The sequence below is a fragment of the Acipenser ruthenus genome, chromosome 34 (genome assembly GCF_902713425.1).
Source record: "Acipenser ruthenus chromosome 34, fAciRut3.2 maternal haplotype, whole genome shotgun sequence".
In the NCBI taxonomy this organism is placed as follows: domain Eukaryota; kingdom Metazoa; phylum Chordata; class Actinopteri; order Acipenseriformes; family Acipenseridae; genus Acipenser; species Acipenser ruthenus.
Genome location: NC_081222.1, coordinates 1,350,248 through 1,368,507, shown reverse-complemented (window position 1 = coordinate 1,368,507; position 18,260 = coordinate 1,350,248). Strand labels below are relative to the sequence as shown.

Below are 18,260 nucleotides of genomic sequence, written 5' to 3'. Positions count from 1 at the left end.
ACTTTATATTCCTCGTGCTGTTCATGGTCAGGGATGACCCCTGTGCCTTCCTGTCTCTGACCGGTACGCAGCGATGTTAATCATTTCTGTGGGGCGTCTTGCCAACATAGATACATTGGTTCTTGTTTTTCAGCCAAAGCCAACAGCACAGTGAGAACATATCAGTGTGTGTCAGTTTTGCACACCTGGCCTCTTTGCAGTCCTGTGTGCTTTTTTTCACCCTTGCTCTGAACTCCCAATCAGTGGCGCAGTGCAAAACCTGAGCTACCGCAACACCGTTCAAATATAGAAGCGTTTATATATTTCTGAATTCTGACAGCCTGGTGGAAACACAGCTTTCAGACCGTTTATAAAACCTAATAAGCATGTTTGGTGTGGTCTGTTGCCACGTTAAAAGGACGGCAAGATGGCAAAGCTCTCGTTCTGTGCAGCGATTACAGATGCACGAGCAACGTTTGTTTTTACTGTGGGCGAACCTGCTTTTTAGGGAATGTATACATTATTATTATTATTATTATTTATTTCTTAGCAGACGCCCTTATCCAGGGCGACTTACAATTGTTACAAGATATCACATTATTTTTACATACAATTCCCCATTTATACAGTTGGGTTTTTACTGGAGCAATCTAGGTAAAGTACCTTGCTCAAGGGTACAGCAGCAGTGTCCCCCACCTGGGATTGAACCCACGACCCTCCGGTCAAGAGTCCAGAGCCCTGACCGCTACTCCACACTGGAGTGTTTTTCCCAGATACACACAGCCTTTCATTTGATATTAAAATACAGCCAACTGAGGTCCAAGTGACACTTAAAAACTTGAAAAGCTCAGATTGAAGCTACATAAAAACGTGTAGGAAGATATTTGCTGAAACGAATCATTTTAAAAAAATCAACTATATGAATAGAATTTAGATCTTTTATTTAACATCATGTCAAAGAAACTACAAAATGAAATCTACCTGGAAGCCATAATAGTAGTACAGTAGTGTTTCATGTCAGATTTCGAAACATTTTTTCAATGTGTAGTCATGGAAAACTACAACGCGGTGGTATGTAATTCAATATGTTAACTGTAACATTATTCAGCAGGTTTCACTCGACTTCGTGAAGCAACAGGAGTTCATTCTATAGGGTGAGGCAAAACTTTTGGCCAGAGCTGTGGTGCACAGTCCTGGTATTTTTTATTTTAATTTTATTTTTTTAGACACAACCACAATCCTTCACTGTCCACCTTCTGTACAAACCGACTGAACAACCCCATCACCAGACATACAGTCACAAAAACAAGAAGAACGAGATTTTTTTTTTTTTTTTTTAAATGTAATTTGTTTATAATATACACAAGGGACAAGTATCATTTTCATCTTTTTTACAATGCATCTCTGTACAATTTGATAAATAAATACGTTATACACACATGTCGGTTTTTTTGTTTTTTTAAGAAAGTCAGAAGAGACCTCACAGCTGATATCCTCGTTGCTGTAAACGCGTTGGTTCTTGTGCTAATCTGTACGGACGGATGCTACAGATGGTACCGTGTGATTTATCAACTTCAAACTGCATCAGTGAGCTTCATTTCACACCCTAGATGATCTGCAATAGTTAAACACACTTGGACGAAATCGTGGATATATTTAAAAAAAAAAAATGTTTGTTGTACCTGAAGCGAGATAGTGTGCAAAACATACCTTTGATGGAAAGGCAAAAGGTACAAACATAGTTTCACCGAAAATAAACCCCTTTTTAAAGGCACTGACATTTCAAACAGTGCAAGAATTAAAACACTGCACAGTGGGGTTTCAATGCTTTTAGAATAAGATGTGAAATTAAAAAGAAAACAAACCACCTGTCGCTAGGACCAGACATTTCAGAGGCTTGAATTTCAGATTCTTTTGGTATTTCCAAATGTGGCACAGTGTTTAACAGTCATGGATCATTTTTAAAATGAAGCATATATGGTCACTAGTGGTTTATGCAATAAATAATATATTATAGAGCCACGATGGCCAGTTCCAACACAAATGTACAAACGAATAAACTGTGCAAAAAAAAAAAAAAATTCTGTACAGGAATATTTACAACATATATACAGTTTATAAAATCTCAGAAAAAAAAAAAAAAAAAAAAAAATCAGTTTTTCCTTTTCTAAACAAAATGTTTTTGTGGGAGACATGCAACCACCACCACAAGCGTCTCCATATTCACCACTCGCCTTCATTTTAGTGTCTTTTAAAAACAAACAGATTGGCCAGAATACAACAGTGGTTTGTTTTTTTAAATTGGCCAAACTTCAGTATTGTTGCCATTCCCGAGTCTGTTTTAAAACATCAAAAAATAAGGCAACTGGAAGGTGTTACTGACCTGAGCTGATATTGCATTGAAACACGACCAAGCCTGCTTTACACAGATAGGCAATTGCTGTAGTAACGTTAACCCTTAGTGGTTCTGTTTTTAAGGCTTTAGTGATTTTTTTTTTAAACAGATACAAACACGCACGATCCTTCTAGAACTCACACACGCGACTGAATAAAATAAACGAAAGGAAAACCTCTTGCAATGTGAAACGCGGCACGGCTCTCGCTGGCTGCTGATTGAACAAAAAAAAAAGTGCAATGCAGTCATTCGTACAAATCTAAATAAAAACATACATCCTGATGTTATTAACAAACAGTAAACTTGAGTGGATCTCAAAATAAACAGACGCAGTGTGCAAGAGATCACAACAGGCACGAAATAAAAAGTCTTCAGAGCGCAGCGCCTGCTGTCTAAGGGACTGCTCATGTTTATGAGACAGATTCTCTCGCTGTTTCTTGACAACTTTCTCCCCAGAAAAATAGTAATAATAATAATCGTGACCGGACGCCCCAGGTGTCCTTTTCATCCAGAGTGTTTCCAGACATGCCTCCTTCATATGCAAGATGAAATTAAAAATACAAAATAAAAGGATTTTTGGCTATAACCAAACTCCGCAGTTCAAGTCTGTAGCTTGGTGAAGTCCGCACTCACAAGTTTTTTTTTTTTTTGGTCTTCTAAGGACACAGGAGGTGAGCAGTCTCAGAAATCGACCCTAAAGCAGCAATATATTCAACACCCCCTCCACCACCATCACCACCACGCCAGATTTGTTTTTCGTTCTTGTGGTCTGTGATCACGCTTCCTCATCTTCCAGGCTGACCATCTGTCTCTGTAAAACAAACACGTTGAAAAGTCAGTCAAAAACCTGTTAACAAAAGTGATTTCAAAGTTTTAAACGATGACTAAATTGCGATCAGCCACGTGTATGAAATATCAGTTACCAGGGATGGAAAGACTCCATTCTGGTTTCACTGGGAGTTTAATAAGACACACCTGAGCTTGTTACCTAGACAGCTCTGGCCAAAGGTTTTGCATCACCTAGAATTTTAGGATTGAGACATCTTATATATATATTTTAAAACTATATGAACATATCTTATTTAACATCAAAGAAACTACAGAACGATATCGCAAAAGTCTACCTGGAAGCCATAATCGCAGTACAGTAGTATTTCATGTTAGATAATGTGTAAAAAATAATGCAATTGCCTGTAAAAATAATGTGATATCTTGTAACAATTGTAAGTCGCCCTGGATAAGGGCGTCTGCTAAGAAATAAATAAATAATTATAATTTTGAAATGTCACATCTGGGGAAACCACAAATACGTCATTCAGTAGGTTAACATTATTTCCGCAGGTTCACTCGCGTTCATTCTATCGGGCTGCACACTGTGAAGCAGGCGTGCATTTGTTGAGATCAGGGTGCTGTTTCCTGCTCATAGAGTTGCAGAATCAGCTCCTGCTTGCCCCGTGTCTTCCCGGCTCCGCGCTCGGAGCTCGGGCGCGCATGCAGAAGCTGCTTACCGAGGGGTACGAGTATCCCTCCTGGGTTCTGCAGATATGGATCTCGTCCTCGGTTGTTTTCTGGTAGACGGGATTATCGAAGTTGATGCTGTTTGTGTTTTTCAATTTCCAGTTCTTCCACAGCAAGACTGCACCAAACCCAACCAGACAGAGGATCACTGAGAAAGAAAACACAGAGATCGGGGTTAGACAGCAGCACGGGATGAAGCGAGATTATACACACGATTATTAAAGATTCAAAATCTACAACCAACCGCACTGGAGCACAAAGACATACTCTCAAAGATCCTGGTTGTAAAAATGCTTCTGTCTGTTTCAGGAGCCAAACCTCAAATAAACCACATTTACAAATGAGTAGAAGTCGGACGTGTTTGATTATTGTATCTAAAAATATTAAAAAGAGATAGATAGATAGATAGATAGATAGAGAGATAGATAGATAGATAGGCTTGAGGCATGGAGACTGAACTGCTCCCCCCCTCCCTCACCCCCCTAAGAGAAAGGGTGCTCCCTCCAGTCCAGGGCAGGCTTGAGGCATGGATACTGAACTGCTCCCTCCCTCCCTCACCCCCCTAAGAGAAAGGGTGCTCCCTCCAGTCCAGGGCAGGCTTGAGGCATGGAGACTGAACTGCTCCCTCCCTCACCTCCCTAAGAGAAAGGGTGCTCCCTCCAGTCCAGGGCAGGCTTGAGGCACAGATAGACAGATAGATAGCTAGATAGATAGATAGATAGATAGATAGATAGATAGATAGCTAGATAGATAGATAGATAGATAGGAGTTCAACAATACGTACCTATTGGTAATACAATGTAAAGTGCAGTTGGAGAGGAATGGCTTTCTGTGTTGGCTTCGGCATTCACACCATTCTGAGCTGTTTGGAAGAAAAGAAAAAATAGAGAGAAATTAAAACATGATAAAATCATAAACGAGAAAAAAAAAAAAACACTGTGAACGGGACTTCTTTAAAAAAGGACCAGGTGATCTTTGCTTCCGAGGAAGGGAAACTCACTCACCTTGATGGGAGAGGGTGATCAGTGCGCGGTCGCTGGGCGGAGAGATCCTGCTAGCCCCAGCTTCAGTGCTGCTCTTTGGGGAGGCGGTGGAGGTGGTGGAGGTGGAGGTGGCGGCGGTGGAGGTTGTGGGCTGCGTGGGAGCCTTTGTGGGGGTCACAGAGTCCTCCCCTTCTGTACCAAAGAGGGAAACAAAGCAGGTCGTTAATAAGAGAAGCCAGTCCTGGCTTACATCCCGCCCCACCCCCACGTGTTGTATCAAGTTATGTCATTTCATCTTTAGCTTGTCGGTTCTGTCAGGGATATTGGGTTTATTTCTCTGTCCGTGTTTAACCTGCCTGTGTCTTGACAAGACTTCCTTCCCCTCTCTCTCTATATAAAAGCAGCTGAAAAAGGGTAACGCCATCTTGAATGGAGCGAATACGGCTGCTCGCTGCCGGGCAGTTAGGATTCTCCAAGACAGGCAAAACCAGGTGAAGGCAGTCAACAAAAAAATAAATAAATCCTGGAGCACCAGAACCCAGAACCACTCTTCAATAAAGACGGAACAAACCTGCTCCCTGTTTTCTTGAGCTATTCCAGTTAAAGGCGCTCGCTCACCTGGCACACACTTGCTCATGTCCGCAGCCAGCCTCATGTGATCCGGGCAGGCACAGGTGTACTTGGCAGAGTGCCTGGTGATTTGGGGGGCGGGAAGGCACAGGTACTCGCAGCCTCCGTTCAGGAGGTTACTCTTCGCGCACCAGTTCACACCTACAGGGGAAAATAAGAGGAGAGACAGGAGGTTAGAGACTGAACTGCTCCCTCGTCCTTCTAAGAGAAAGGGTGCTCCCTCCAGTCCAGGGCAGGCTTGAGGCATGGAGACTGAACTGCTCCCTCCCTCCGTCCCTCCCTCCCTAAGAGAAAGGGTGCTCCCTCCAGTCCAGGGCAGGCTTGAGGCATTGGAGACTGAACTGCTCCCTCCCTCCCTCCCTCACCTCCCCTAAGAGAAAGGGTGCTCCTTCCAATCCAGGGCAGGCTTGAGGCACGGAGACTGAACTGCACCCTCACCCACCTAAGAGAAAGGGTGCTCCCTCCAGTCCAGGGCAGGCTTGAGGCATGGAGACTGAACTGCTCCCTCCCTCCCTCACCTCCCCTAAGAGAAAGGGTGCTCCTTCCAATCCAGGGCAGGCTTGAGGCACGGAGACTGAACTGCTCCCTCCCTCCCTCCCTAAGAGAAAGGGTGCTCCCTCCAGTCCAGGGCAGGCTTGAGGCATTGGAGACTGCCTCAACCTCTTCCCTCAGTTTGTTCTAAAGCTGCAGCATGTGCTGATTGCGTACCAGTGGGTTGTTTCAGATTGTGGTAGAGGACGATGTCTTCGGGAGACGCCACATTCTCCGCCACCGCGACGATGTCACCTCCCGTCAGGCGGTTGGCGCTGAAGATGGCTTCGTTTTCAATGTCCGTCCAGAAAACCTTCTCCTGTTCGAGGAGGACAAAAACGGTTGTGCGTTAGCGGCACAATCTCACACTTCATCTTAGCCGCGGGTGACACATTTACACAGCAGACCAACAGGGCAGCAGTGTGGAGTAGTGGTTAGGGCTCTGGACTCTTGACTGGAGGGTCGTGGGTTCAATCCCAGGTGGGGGGACACTGCTGCTGTACCCTTGAGCAAGGTACTTTACCTAGATTGCTCCAGTAAAAACCCAACTGTATAAATGGGTAATTGTATGTAAAAATAATGTGATATCTTGTAACAATTGTAAGTTGCCCTGGATAAGGGGAATGAACAAGGGTGTTGAAGGGCGTGCCCGCGGTGGCTCACCTCAAAGACGGTGAGGGAGAAGGGATGGGCCAGCTTGTTCTCGCTCATGATGACCGTTCTTCTGTTGCCTCCCTGCACATCGATGCTGGACAGGGTGTGGAGCTTCGAGTCAACCCAGTAAAGCCTCTGGTTTAGCATGTCTGGAGATCGAGAGAGAGAGAGAGAGGCACAGAGTGTGAGAGGGGCTGTGCAATGCACAGGACCCGGGCTGCGGTCGCCTGTAACGCCGCGTGGGCGCCACTCTGCGGAGAACAAAAAGCGATCGACAGAACCGGAATATTATCGCTCTGAAAAAATAACTCCAGCTATGGTTAAAAGGATTGCATCATTTTGGGACATATTTTTGTTTTAAACTATAGGAACACAATTTAGATCTTTTATTTAACACCATGTAATCAAAAGAAACTACAAAATGATATCGTAAAAGGTCTACAGTAGTATTTCATGTTAGATTTTAAGTATATTGAAAACTACAAAGCGGTATGTAATGCAATATGCACGTTATTCAGTAGGTTTCGACTTCATGAAGTGAAATGAGTTCACTCTATATAGAGGGTGATGCTAAACTTTTGTCCAGAGCTGTAGAGACGGGGCGATGCTCAGGTAATGTTGCTCTGTCGATTAACTCTGTAAACTTCTTCCAGCTGAGACGTGCTCTCGTACCTAACGTGATGCCGTTGGGCCACTCGATTCCTTCGGAGACCAAAGTGACTCGATCAACGCCGTTCAGCCCTCCCTTCTCGATCTTGGCAGGGGTACCCCAGTCGGTCCAGTACATGAAGCTTTTAAAAAAAAATTAAAATCATTTAGGCATCTAAAAAACAGTAACAAACCCCCCCCCCAAAAATACGATTTCTCTTAAAACTTTTTTTTTTTTTTTTTTTTTAAGACCATGCCACCTACCCGTGCAGTGGGTCCACCACGATGGCCCGCGGCCGGGTCAGCCCGTCCACGAACAGCGTTTTGCGGCGGCTGCCGTCGGTGGTTGCCACGGAGATGGTGCTGATCTGGGAGTCCGTCCAGTAGATGTTGCCGTGGATCCAGTCGACAGCGATGCCGTCCGGAGCCTGGATCGACTCGCCGATCACCGTGGCGTGGTGAGAGGAGTTGTGAGCCTTGTCCATGTGGGCGCTACGTATCCAACGAAAGACAGAGAGAGAGGGAGGGGGAGAGAGAGAGAGAGGGAGAGAGAGATCAATTAAACCATCTGACATGAGCCGTTTCAGAATGCGAATGTTCTTCTATTCCAATTCATATTAAAAAAACGATTCGTAGCAACTACCCCAAATGTGCCTCCTCCATTCCTATTTCTTACCCCCTCTAAAAATAATCAGAAGATTTTACAAGCGTTCCCAAAACCGACAAGAAATCTGAACTTGGAAGACCCGGGTACGGAGACGGCCAAGCAAGACGTACCTGTAGATCTTTTTCTGGGAGAGGTCTGACCAGTAGATCTTGTTGGCGTTGATCTCCATGTCCAGCGCCACCACATTCTTCAGCTGAGGGATGAGTCTCGTGTACTCGCTGCGGTCCAGGGTCATCTTCCGCACCTCGTGGCGGTTTGTGAAGAAGAGGTAAGCCACGGTGCCTGCGGGGAGGGCCATCAAACACAATGTAAGCCTACAAGAGAAGCCACCGTCTCTGCCTTCCGTGGCCAATCGGTCTCTCTGAATCAAAAGATATAGGGAGCTGGCGTCTCAGTTTAAGGACAGCTCCACAGCCTTGGAGGCCGAAGTCATTCGCAGCGGATATCGGAATTGTTTGTATAAGCAGGCAAACTCTTTTTCCACTAGCGGGCCAATTCAAACTCAAGGTGGTAAGGTTCTTGAATGAAGAACAAGCGTGTTTTTACAGCTGGTATGCCTACATCCACTCTAACGCCTGTTCAATTTTCAATTTAACAAAATGATCATTGTGATTTCATTATGCAGCATCCAAGAATCCCACGGGGACCACTGCATGCATCGTGTGATTATTTATTGATTGTTATTATTATTATTTTTATTGATTTGGCAGATGCCTTTATCCAAGGCGACTTACACGGGTGTTACAGGGCAGTACAGAGTTACAGTGCAAGCTTCATATTTTAAATACAGTGTCGTTTACAGTAAGTAATCCCACTGAAACACAACATGAATTACAAGTTAGGACTGCAGCAAGTTTATATGTCCATTGACAGAGTGGTCGTGCGTGTTAGTGTGTGTCGTTCTGCCCCTGTGCTGCGGTTTCAGCTCGGAAGGGGGTTGGCTGGCAGGAGTTTCTTGAATACTCACCGATGGCTCTGCATGCCTTGGTAAAGGGGTCCATGTGGTAGCCCTCGCTGCATTCGCATTTGTACCCTCCCTGGAGGTTGACACAGATCTGACTGCAAGCGTCCGGGTTCTCGCACTCATCGATATCTGATCAGGAGAGAAATACCGCAGGCGTCAGAACGCAGCGGGGTTGCAAGCACGTCACTGAACGCCGCACCTCGAAAACCCCGGAACGTTCAGACGTTTAGCCCCGGCCTCGCCCCTTGCTTACCTTCGCATCGTTTCTGGTCAAGCAGACGGAAGCCGGAGGGACACAGGCACTCGAAGCCGATCTTGAGGTCGTTGCAGACGTGAGAGCAGCCGCCGTTGTTTTTCAGACACTCGTTGGCGCCTGATGAGAAAAAGGGAAAAATCAATACAACTATTGACACGGCCGTGGCTTTTTTTTTGGGGGGGTGAGGAATCTTGGCGGTTTGTAAAAGGAACCTCTGCTGGCGACTGTGTGTGTTTATACACTTCTCTGTTCATTGAGCAGGGACGGCAATAGATACAGAAACATGTTTCCGTTTTATAAAGGGCTGGGTGCTTTACGATGACGCGACCACCCTTTCCTTGCGTAGGGCACCTTGCACCCTGGATGGCTGAATGAATTATTTAAGGCTGCGGACCCAGGAATTCTGCACCCTCGCCCTCGGTTCTCTCTCCAGCTGCGAATCCTTATCTCTCAGTCTATAAAGATCGATCCACTGGGGATACCCGTGTCTCCCCCTCCTCCTCCTCCTCCTCCTCCCACGGTTCCCAAGGCTTCACGCAGGGGTTTATCCTCACCGCACTCTTTGATGGGCTCGTCAGACCAGTCCCGGCAGTCTCTCTGCTTGTCGCACACTTTGTCCATGTGGATGCACTCCCCACTGCGGCACTTGAACCTCAACGGCCCCTCACACTTGGTTACTGTTCAAAAATAAATAAATAAAACACACATTCAAACCCATGCAAGTTTATCAGAAACGCCTCAAGAGCTGTCATTCGCAGCCTTTACACACCAAACTGCATGAAAACCTCTGGGGGGGGAGAATTCACATTGTCAGCTCAGTAATCAGGGATATAGAAACAACAGGCGCTCCTGTGTGAAAATGTCGGACCGCTTTGTGCTTGAATCAGGCATCTTAAAACAACTTCTAAAAAGTCTCCTGCGTTTCACCATGTGTGGCTCTGTGTTTCTCTCGCTGTTTTAAATGAATTGCACGGGTGGCCTATTAAAGTCTTCAAATAAATTAGACTAATCACTAATTTGCCTAGATTTTCAGTTCCAGCGGTTTGATTTCATTTGCACAGCAAATGACAGGCAAGGACGCAGCGAGGTGCTGTAATAGATTTGCGCCCTGCTGCGTGTGGAATCGGGTGAGAGCACGGGAGGGAGCGTGCTCACCATTGACACAGCCGCGCTCGTCGCTGGAGTCCTTGCAATCGTATTCCTTGTCGCACTGACGGCTCCCGTGGATGCACGTCCCGTCATCGCACTGAAACTCATCCGGGCGACAAGTTGTAGTAGCTGCAAAAAAAACCCCAAAAACTTAATAACAGCGCTTTATTGAGGTTTACCGTTCAGCCTCAGATTATTATTATTATTAATTTCTTAGCAGACGCCCTTATCCAGGGCGACTTACAATTGTTACAAGATATCACATTATTTTTACATACAATTCCCCATTTATACAGTTGGGTTTTTACTGGAGCAATCTAGGTAAAGTACCTTGCTCAAGGGTACAGCAGCAGTGACCCCCACCTGGGATTGAACCCACGACCCTCCGGTCAAGAGTCCAGAGTCCTAACCATGACTCTACACTGATGCCCCTAATCAGATTCTAAACAGCAAGCAGACAGGTGAGCAGTTATCCGGGGGGAAAAATAAAAAATAAAAAAGGGGGGGGCATGGAACACATTTTGGGCTGACAAAATTCTAAACTGGAAATTCCGAAGGCTGGTGAAAATTCTTGACTTTTAAAAGAAGACGTCAGCCTTGCGTGAAAAAATAAAAAACGGAGACTCACGGCAATCGGCCTCGTCCGAGCGATCCAGGCAGTCGTTCCCCCCGTCGCATCTCCAGCTCACGTGAACGCACTCCCCGCTCCCGCAGTGGAACTCCAGCTTGGAGCAGGGGGAGGGCGCCGGGGGCGGGGCTTGTCCTTGGCAGCTCTGCGGAGACTCGTCCGAGTGGTCGGCGCAGTCCGAGTCTCCGTCACAAGCCCAGAGCCGCGGGATGCACACCGAGTTGTTGCACTGGAACATGTCGGAGCCGCAAGTCGGCGCGGGGCAGGAGTCCTCGTCGCTGCCGTCCTCGCAGTCCCGGTCCTCGTCGCACACGAACTGCAGCGAGATGCACTTGCCGTCACGGCAACGGAATTCATCGTCAGCGCAGACCTTCGGGGCTGAAAGAACAGGAGGGAGCGCGTGAGTCTACGTGACTGAGGACCTGCGCACCCGTCCTCCAGTGGGAGTTTTCATCATTGCTAGTGTTGTTGAGAGTTTTCTAAAGCAGCGTTAGATGTGAGGATTCATTTTTATAAAGAAAGTCAAAGTAGGCAAGCGTTTTGGTTATCGTGCTACCTGGCGAGGAAGGCTGATAAAACAGGGAGGGGGGGGGCAATTAGATTGAAACTGAAGAAAACCGGAGGTCACATCAGCCCTGAGACCAACGTTTACTATAAAAAAAAAATATATATTCTTAAAAGCGAAGATCGTAACGCGCGCCCAAGACCCCCGCAAGACGACTCACCACAATCCTCCTCGTCCGCTCCGTTCTCGCAGTCCGTCTTGTAGTCACAGCGCCATCCGGAGGGCACACACTGGTTGAGACGCCCCCCACAGCTAAACTCATCGGGCTTGCAGGTCTTTGCTCCTATAGAGGGCGAAGGGGACAGGGGGAGGGGAGAGTCACTTCACCGGGTCACTACAGAATCGGGGCACTAAATTCAAGATTAGGTGAGTGTACGAAGTCACAAGGGTTAAGGAGAAAAATGAAATAAAGCCAGCATTCCACGCGGGTTCCTAGCATTTTATTAAGGGACCTGAGGTTTAGCATCACCCTATAGAACTCATTGTGCTTCATAAAGTGGAATGAAACCTGCTGAATAACGTGGCGCTGACGTATGGAATTGCACACTCACTGCACGTTTCCTCCAGCTCGTCACTCCCATCCTCGCAGTCGTCGGTCCCGTCACAGATCCAGCGGGACGTCACGCACCGTCCGTTCGCACACTGGAAGAAGTTGGAGCCGCAGGTGGTGGAGGCTGACCCTGTCAGAGAGAGGAAAAACCAGCAGGGTTAGCTCATCAGCGAACAGGGCTTCTGGGATCGGTACACCCGGCCAGCTGGGCACACTGCAGAACTGAACGTGAACGCACGCCCTCCCTAAAACGGACCCAGCCACACAGAAACCCACGCTTTCCTTGTGGGTTGCTAGATGAAGCATTTGGGGGTTTTTTTTAGGAGAAAGGGTACAAAGCTAATAAAAAAGGCTTCTTGCTTTTCAACAACAACAATAATAATAATAATAATAATAATAATAATAATAAAGTTCATATATGATATGTATAATAATATGAAAATGCACGGATTCCACTTACACTGTTAGCTAATTGCTTCTCAATAATCTCAGCGATTACATTACGGGCGGTTATTTACCGGTGGATTATTTTGCTGGTGCTTTATTTATTTTCCTGGGGGGGCGGAGGGGGGTGGGTATGTGTATTTCAATAGGCTGAGTGACAATCAAACCTTTCAATAGGCTGGGTGACAATCAAACTACGTTGCGATCTGATTCAAACATTCAAAATCCTAAAAGGTATAGACAATGTCGACCCAGGGGACTTTTTCGACCTGAAAAACAAGGACCAGGGGTCACAAATGGAGATTAGATAAAGGGGCATTCAGAACAGAAAATAGGAGGCACTTTTTTACACACAGAATTGTGAGGGTCTGGAACCAACTCCCCAGTATTGTTGTTGAAGCTGACACCCTGGGATCCTTCAAGAAGCTGCTTGCTGAGATTCTGGGATCAATAAGCTACTAACAACCAAACGAGCAAGATGGGCTGAATGGGGCCTCCTCTCGGTTGTAAACTTTCTTATGTTCTTATGTTCTACTTCCAGGCTTGACAAGCCTGCGCACACCACGGCAGACTCCCCCTGTGTTTCACAGGACCGTCTTTATGACTTTGCTACACCACTCTGACCAATCGAAACACCCTGTGTGAGTGTCACTGCCTCCCAGTATTAGCATTGCTCTAGACACCTGGGGCATGGAGAACGCATCAGACAAGGTGTGTGCCAGTGGGAGGGACGGTGAGGAATCACACCACAGTGACACGGGACTGGTCTCAGTAATAAAACCAGGGCTGGGTTTCGCATTCAGGAAGCAGGCAGGTTTGTAACTCTGTGTACAGCACAGTATTTGCAATGCAAACTGTCGAAGAAGACTTGGGAGTCACTGAGAGCCGCAGCATGGCTCTTTTGAACTAGTTAAGGTTTTGAAAAAGGGGGAATTTGTAAAAGTCTTGCTAAGGAAACTCCAGAACTGGTAATATCTTAACTGTGTGGGTTGTGTTCAAATCATTTGTAAACCAATATTTAAAAATAAAAAAAAAATACCAAATGTGTTGCTACACTTTTTCTAAAAAGCTAATTAGCAAATTAGCAAATTGGTTTGAAACCACAACAACAAAAACAACAACTTAATGTGCTCGACAGTTTTTATGGCAACAGACCATTTCATTTAAGAAACCAAAATAAATAAATAAATAAACATGTATTTTGAAACCAGTTGCACAGAAACAGCTGCGAGAGATTAATTGTACACTGTCTCTTTAAGGCTGAAGTGCAGGGGCGTGGTTTGACAATCACACCACTGCTCCGGGATTGGCTGGCTGAACAGACGCATTTTAAAGGATGTCAAACATTAGCATACGCGCAATAGGATGGGGAAAGGGGCGTGGCCACGTGTGCATGCCAAAGACCTTGTTTGAGCAACAGAGTCAGCAATACAAACCTGCACAGGGCGCAGTTACCCGGGTGATGTTTTGAAAATTGCAAATACCAATTCTGCAAATCACTGTACCCGTGTTGCATAACTAATGCAACTAATAAATATTAAAAAAAATAGGGTTTCAATCTTGATTTATAAAACAGTCGGGAGTGCAGTTCCCTAACAGAAGGCTGCATGCACTGCAAAATTTAAGAGCCTTACAAGAAATTCTCCAGGGCACTTGCTCACAATGCAGCAGCAGATTTTATAAATGTGTCTTGTGCTTGTTTTTTTGGGTCTGTGCATTGAAGTATCTTAAATAGAGCACTGCGTGGTTTAATTAAACGATTACACAGCTGCATGCTTAGGTTTTATAAACTATTGAAGGGGATCGCCAGGACAAAACTCGAAGCCGAAGCACGAGTAGAGATCATGATTTCTATTGACTGCTCCCAGAACTGGCCTGAGATTATCTGATCGTGCATTCAACTCACAAAATAACCTTGACCCGCGAGTTTGTATTTTATTTTTTGATAACAAAGGGGGGGGGGGGGGGGAGAAGAAGAACGAAACAAAATTTTAATTTCAACAACCCCACGATCGCACCCGCCTGCCTCTTTCTCTCTCTGAACCAACGCGGGGGCGATAAATTAGATTTGAAACCTTCAAACTCACCGAATGACAAAGCGATCGCTGGGTTTGGAAACTGTTGCCTTGTGGGCTTCACCTAAAAACGGGACTTCACCCGACTTTATTCAGACAACGAACAGAGCTCAGGGAAAAAAAAAAAAAAAACAACTGATCTGCTTTTCAAACCAGTGTTTTAATGGGCCGTTTCCTCCTCCTCATACTCGAGTCCCTCTCAAAATGCATTTTGTTTTTAAAGAAGACTATAGTTTGAGATGTCGCCCTTTAAAGCTGAGGGAAAACGGAGATGCTCTGTGGTTTGGGGCTTATTTTCAATCGGCACACCAGGGGAGACTTGGGGGGGTTTGATACAGCGACCCCAAACTAGGTCTCCCGGGACCAGTTTTTTAAGCCGCTGTTCCTGGAAAAGTGCATCCCTGTTCCCTCGGGTTTCGGCTGTAGTTTCTCGATGGATATTATTTTTTTTTCCAGGAAGGACAGGCCAGTCAGTTTTTGTAATCGTTTACAAAAATAGTATCCGAGTTGAAACCAGAGACTTCTCTGAAACGCGCCTCCCACCCACCCCCACGTACACGTACACGTACACGTACACGCACACGCACACAATGGTTACAAACGAGATCGATACAGTATTTACCAACAAGCTTCCTGTGACCAACTTGAACTGTGCAAAAACCTTACTGGGAAAGAAACAAACAAAAATAAAAACTATACCGAAACCATAAACGGTCTTTGGAATTTTTTTAACTTTCTTTCTCGTTTTTTTTATTTTATTTTTTATTATATTTTTTTAAGCAGTTGGAATGCACGCGGGCGGCGTGGGTTGGAGTTTTTTTAAATTTTTTTTTTTTGTAAATCATTAACTTATGAAACGATAGATATTGCTCCGCCATATCCCATGCTAGATATCTAAACGCGACCGCACCTTCTGACATCTAACCGCGCCCCCCGTGTAAAAAAATAAAAAACCTGCAAACGATACTCCACCACCAACCAAATCAAAACGACATGTGGATATTTATACACTGTGTGACCCCAAAAAAACACACGCTGCATTAACATACGCGACTGCCCGATTGCAAAATAAAGTATTAATTCTCGGATATTTTATATATATTTATGATTCCTTTCCGCCTATGTTTTCTTTGTCAACTCCGAGGTATGCCGAGATATGCACGGGTGCAATCTGGTTGCTAAACAACAGCAACGCTCTTGATAAAACAAGTATTTATATCGATATTGCAATTTTATTTAAATTTATATATTATCGGTATATAAAGCACACCGCGCCCCATGCACGCACTTCTGACGTAGCTCCGAGGCCGGCCCCCACCTCGACATGCGGACACACTGATTGGCTGCAGGATCTCATGTTCCTGGAACAGCCAATCAGAACCCCGGTCGCTCTCCCCATTCATTCCAGCATATGAAAATGCCTTCCTTAAACAAACCCAGTACTTTAAATAAAAAAGTGAATACCGTCCAAAAAAAAAAAATGTAATTACATGGAGTTCATAAAGTATACGCCACTGCGGTTAGACTGGACGAACAACAAAATATCCCTCCCCTAATGTTCATTTTTAATAGCGTACAGTACTTAAAAAAACACCACAGGGTCTTAAAAGGTAAAACAATATCATCTAACTAGTACAGTGCAAAAGATACCTATTTATTATTATTATTATTATTATTTAGAAATTGTTTTGCAGTAATAAGAACATTATAATAAAGCACATATTCAGTATAACAATTTCACGTGTTTGAAAAGGGACAGTTCATTAAAATGCATACAGTGTTAGCACTAGTAATGTTATTACACTGAGCCGCTTTTACATTAGGTTCATCTTCACATTTTTGTTCTGAAGGAACATTTCAAGACCGTTGAATGAAAAATTACCTGACTTTGCCGTATTCAGGATCACCAAAGCAGCCAGCGTGGATACCAACAAGAAGAGGCGATTCTGCACACGATCTGCCATCGAAATCATGTTTATAAAACTCCTGCTTTTCCCGTCTGGTGTTGAAAATTACAACCCCGCGCCTGGCTTGATATTTATTATGATTATGATTATTATTATTATTATTATTTCTTGCGAGACCTCCACTCCCTGTGATGTTTTATACTCTGTGTGAACGGGGAGCTTTTTCTAATCTATTTCAATAAGGGGTTGTAAAAGGGGGCGGTGCTTTCGGAATGGGGTGATTTTTTGAAATGCAGTAGCGTCACAATCCAGGGGCGGGGCCAGCAGCGCACCATATTCCATTCTAGGTTAACCCATTCGTGTCCGGAAAAAATTAAAATGACAAATTAGACCCCCACCCAGACCCCGGCCCCGGCTTGCTATAGGCGTGCTACTAAGTTAAATAAATAAATACACAGTCTCCCAGCTGACTGCCATTTTCACAACAGTCCTAGTTTTGTTATTTTATTTTATTTGTAGCTCCTAGGCAATGCACCAACGGTGCTTGTCACTCCAACGGGAACAAACCCAGTACAGACAGTGAAATAAAAATTATTAACAGAAGCTGCTGGTGTCTTATTTATTTATTTATTTATTTTTGTGTTTTGTTACTGAATATCGGAAGTCGAAGGAGGCTGTGTGGTCCAGTGGTTAAAGACAAGGGCTTGTAACCAGGAGGTCCCCGGTTCAAATCCCACCTCAACCACTAACTCACTGTGTGACCCTGAGCAAGTCACTTCACCTCCTTGTGCTCCGTCTTTCGGGTGAGACGTAGTTGTAAGTGACTCTGCAGCTGATGCATAGTTCACACACCCTAGTCTCTGTAAGTCACCTTGGGTAAAGGCGTCTGCTAAATAAACACATCATAATAAAGTCGAAGCGCGGCTCTGGTGTTTAATCAATGCTGTGCCTGCGGGTTAAGTGCAGAGGTGAGAGAGGGGTTTCGCTGCAGCACGAAGGCTCCCCCCCCCCAGGGTATAGCTCGTAATGACGTCATCATTATATGCCACAGCCCGATCACACGATAAGGGTGATCAATGTCGGCACCAAAACGAAGTTTATTACTTAACAATAACCTCACCCTAAACCGAAGGTTGGTGGGGGGTGTTCTGGTCACGTGGTATGGGGTCTAGCCCTTGATAGGAGCACACCAAGAACATAAGAAAGTTTACAAACGAGAGGAGGCCATTCAGCCCATCTTGCTCGTTTGGTTGTTAGTAGCTTATTGATCCCAGAATCTCATCAAGCAGCTTCTTGAAGGATCCCAGGGTGTCAGCTTCAGCAACATTACTGGGGAGTTGGTTCCAGACCCTCACGATTCTCTGTGTAAAAAAAGTGCCTCCTATTTTCTGTTCTGAATGCCCCTTTATTTAATCTACAAGAACATAAGAAAAAAATGTTGAATGTAGTGTATAATTAACAGAGGGATTTTAAGGGGACTTTTTGATTGAGTTACCAGGCAGCCTGGGATCGATCGCAGTGAATTCACATCGCCCGTGGACAGCCAGGTTTAAATGACTCTGACAAGCGTTTACTGGAACGTGTTCGAAGCTGGCTGCGTGAACTACGAACTTAAAAAAACAAAGACAGACAGCTCCAGTCTCTTAATGTCTTCACAAGACGTGTGTGTGTGTGTGTGTGTGTGTGTTTGTGTTTATGCAGGGTCATTTATTTTTAA

At 45.1% G+C, this 18,260-nt stretch overlaps 1 protein-coding gene across 1 annotated transcript; it reads right to left on the bottom strand.

Annotated features, from left to right (window-relative positions):
* Positions 1 to 1,640: 1,640 nt before the first annotated feature.
* Positions 1,641 to 16,791, bottom strand: LOC117402032 (low-density lipoprotein receptor). The gene is made up of 18 exons (XM_059006890.1): positions 16,519 to 16,791; positions 12,119 to 12,247; positions 11,728 to 11,850; positions 11,003 to 11,380; positions 10,381 to 10,503; positions 9,780 to 9,902; positions 9,223 to 9,342; positions 8,973 to 9,098; positions 8,116 to 8,287; positions 7,603 to 7,830; positions 7,363 to 7,481; positions 6,700 to 6,839; positions 6,214 to 6,355; positions 5,494 to 5,646; positions 4,897 to 5,067; positions 4,677 to 4,754; positions 3,883 to 4,040; positions 1,641 to 3,185 (listed from the first exon to the last, which is right to left on the bottom strand). The coding sequence occupies exons 1-18, from the start codon at positions 16,607 to 16,609 to the stop codon at positions 3,150 to 3,152; spliced, it is 2,610 nt and encodes an 869-aa protein (XP_058862873.1). The 5' UTR covers positions 16,610 to 16,791; the 3' UTR covers positions 1,641 to 3,149.
* Positions 16,792 to 18,260: the final 1,469 nt, after the last annotated feature.

Bases quoted from the DNA above. Each gene is read 5' to 3' on its own strand.
- LOC117402032 (XM_059006890.1), bottom strand. From the start codon at position 16,609: ATGATTTCGATGGCAGATCGTGTGCAGAATCGCCTCTTCTTGTTGGTA. The intron at 12,248-16,518 runs GTAATTTTTCAT...TCTCTCTGACAG, and splicing joins CCTGAATACGGCAAAGTCAG to GGTCAGCCTCCACCACCTGC. The intron at 7,482-7,602 runs GTAGGTGGCATG...TTTTTTTAAAAG, and splicing joins GTGGTGGACCCACTGCACGG to CTTCATGTACTGGACCGACT.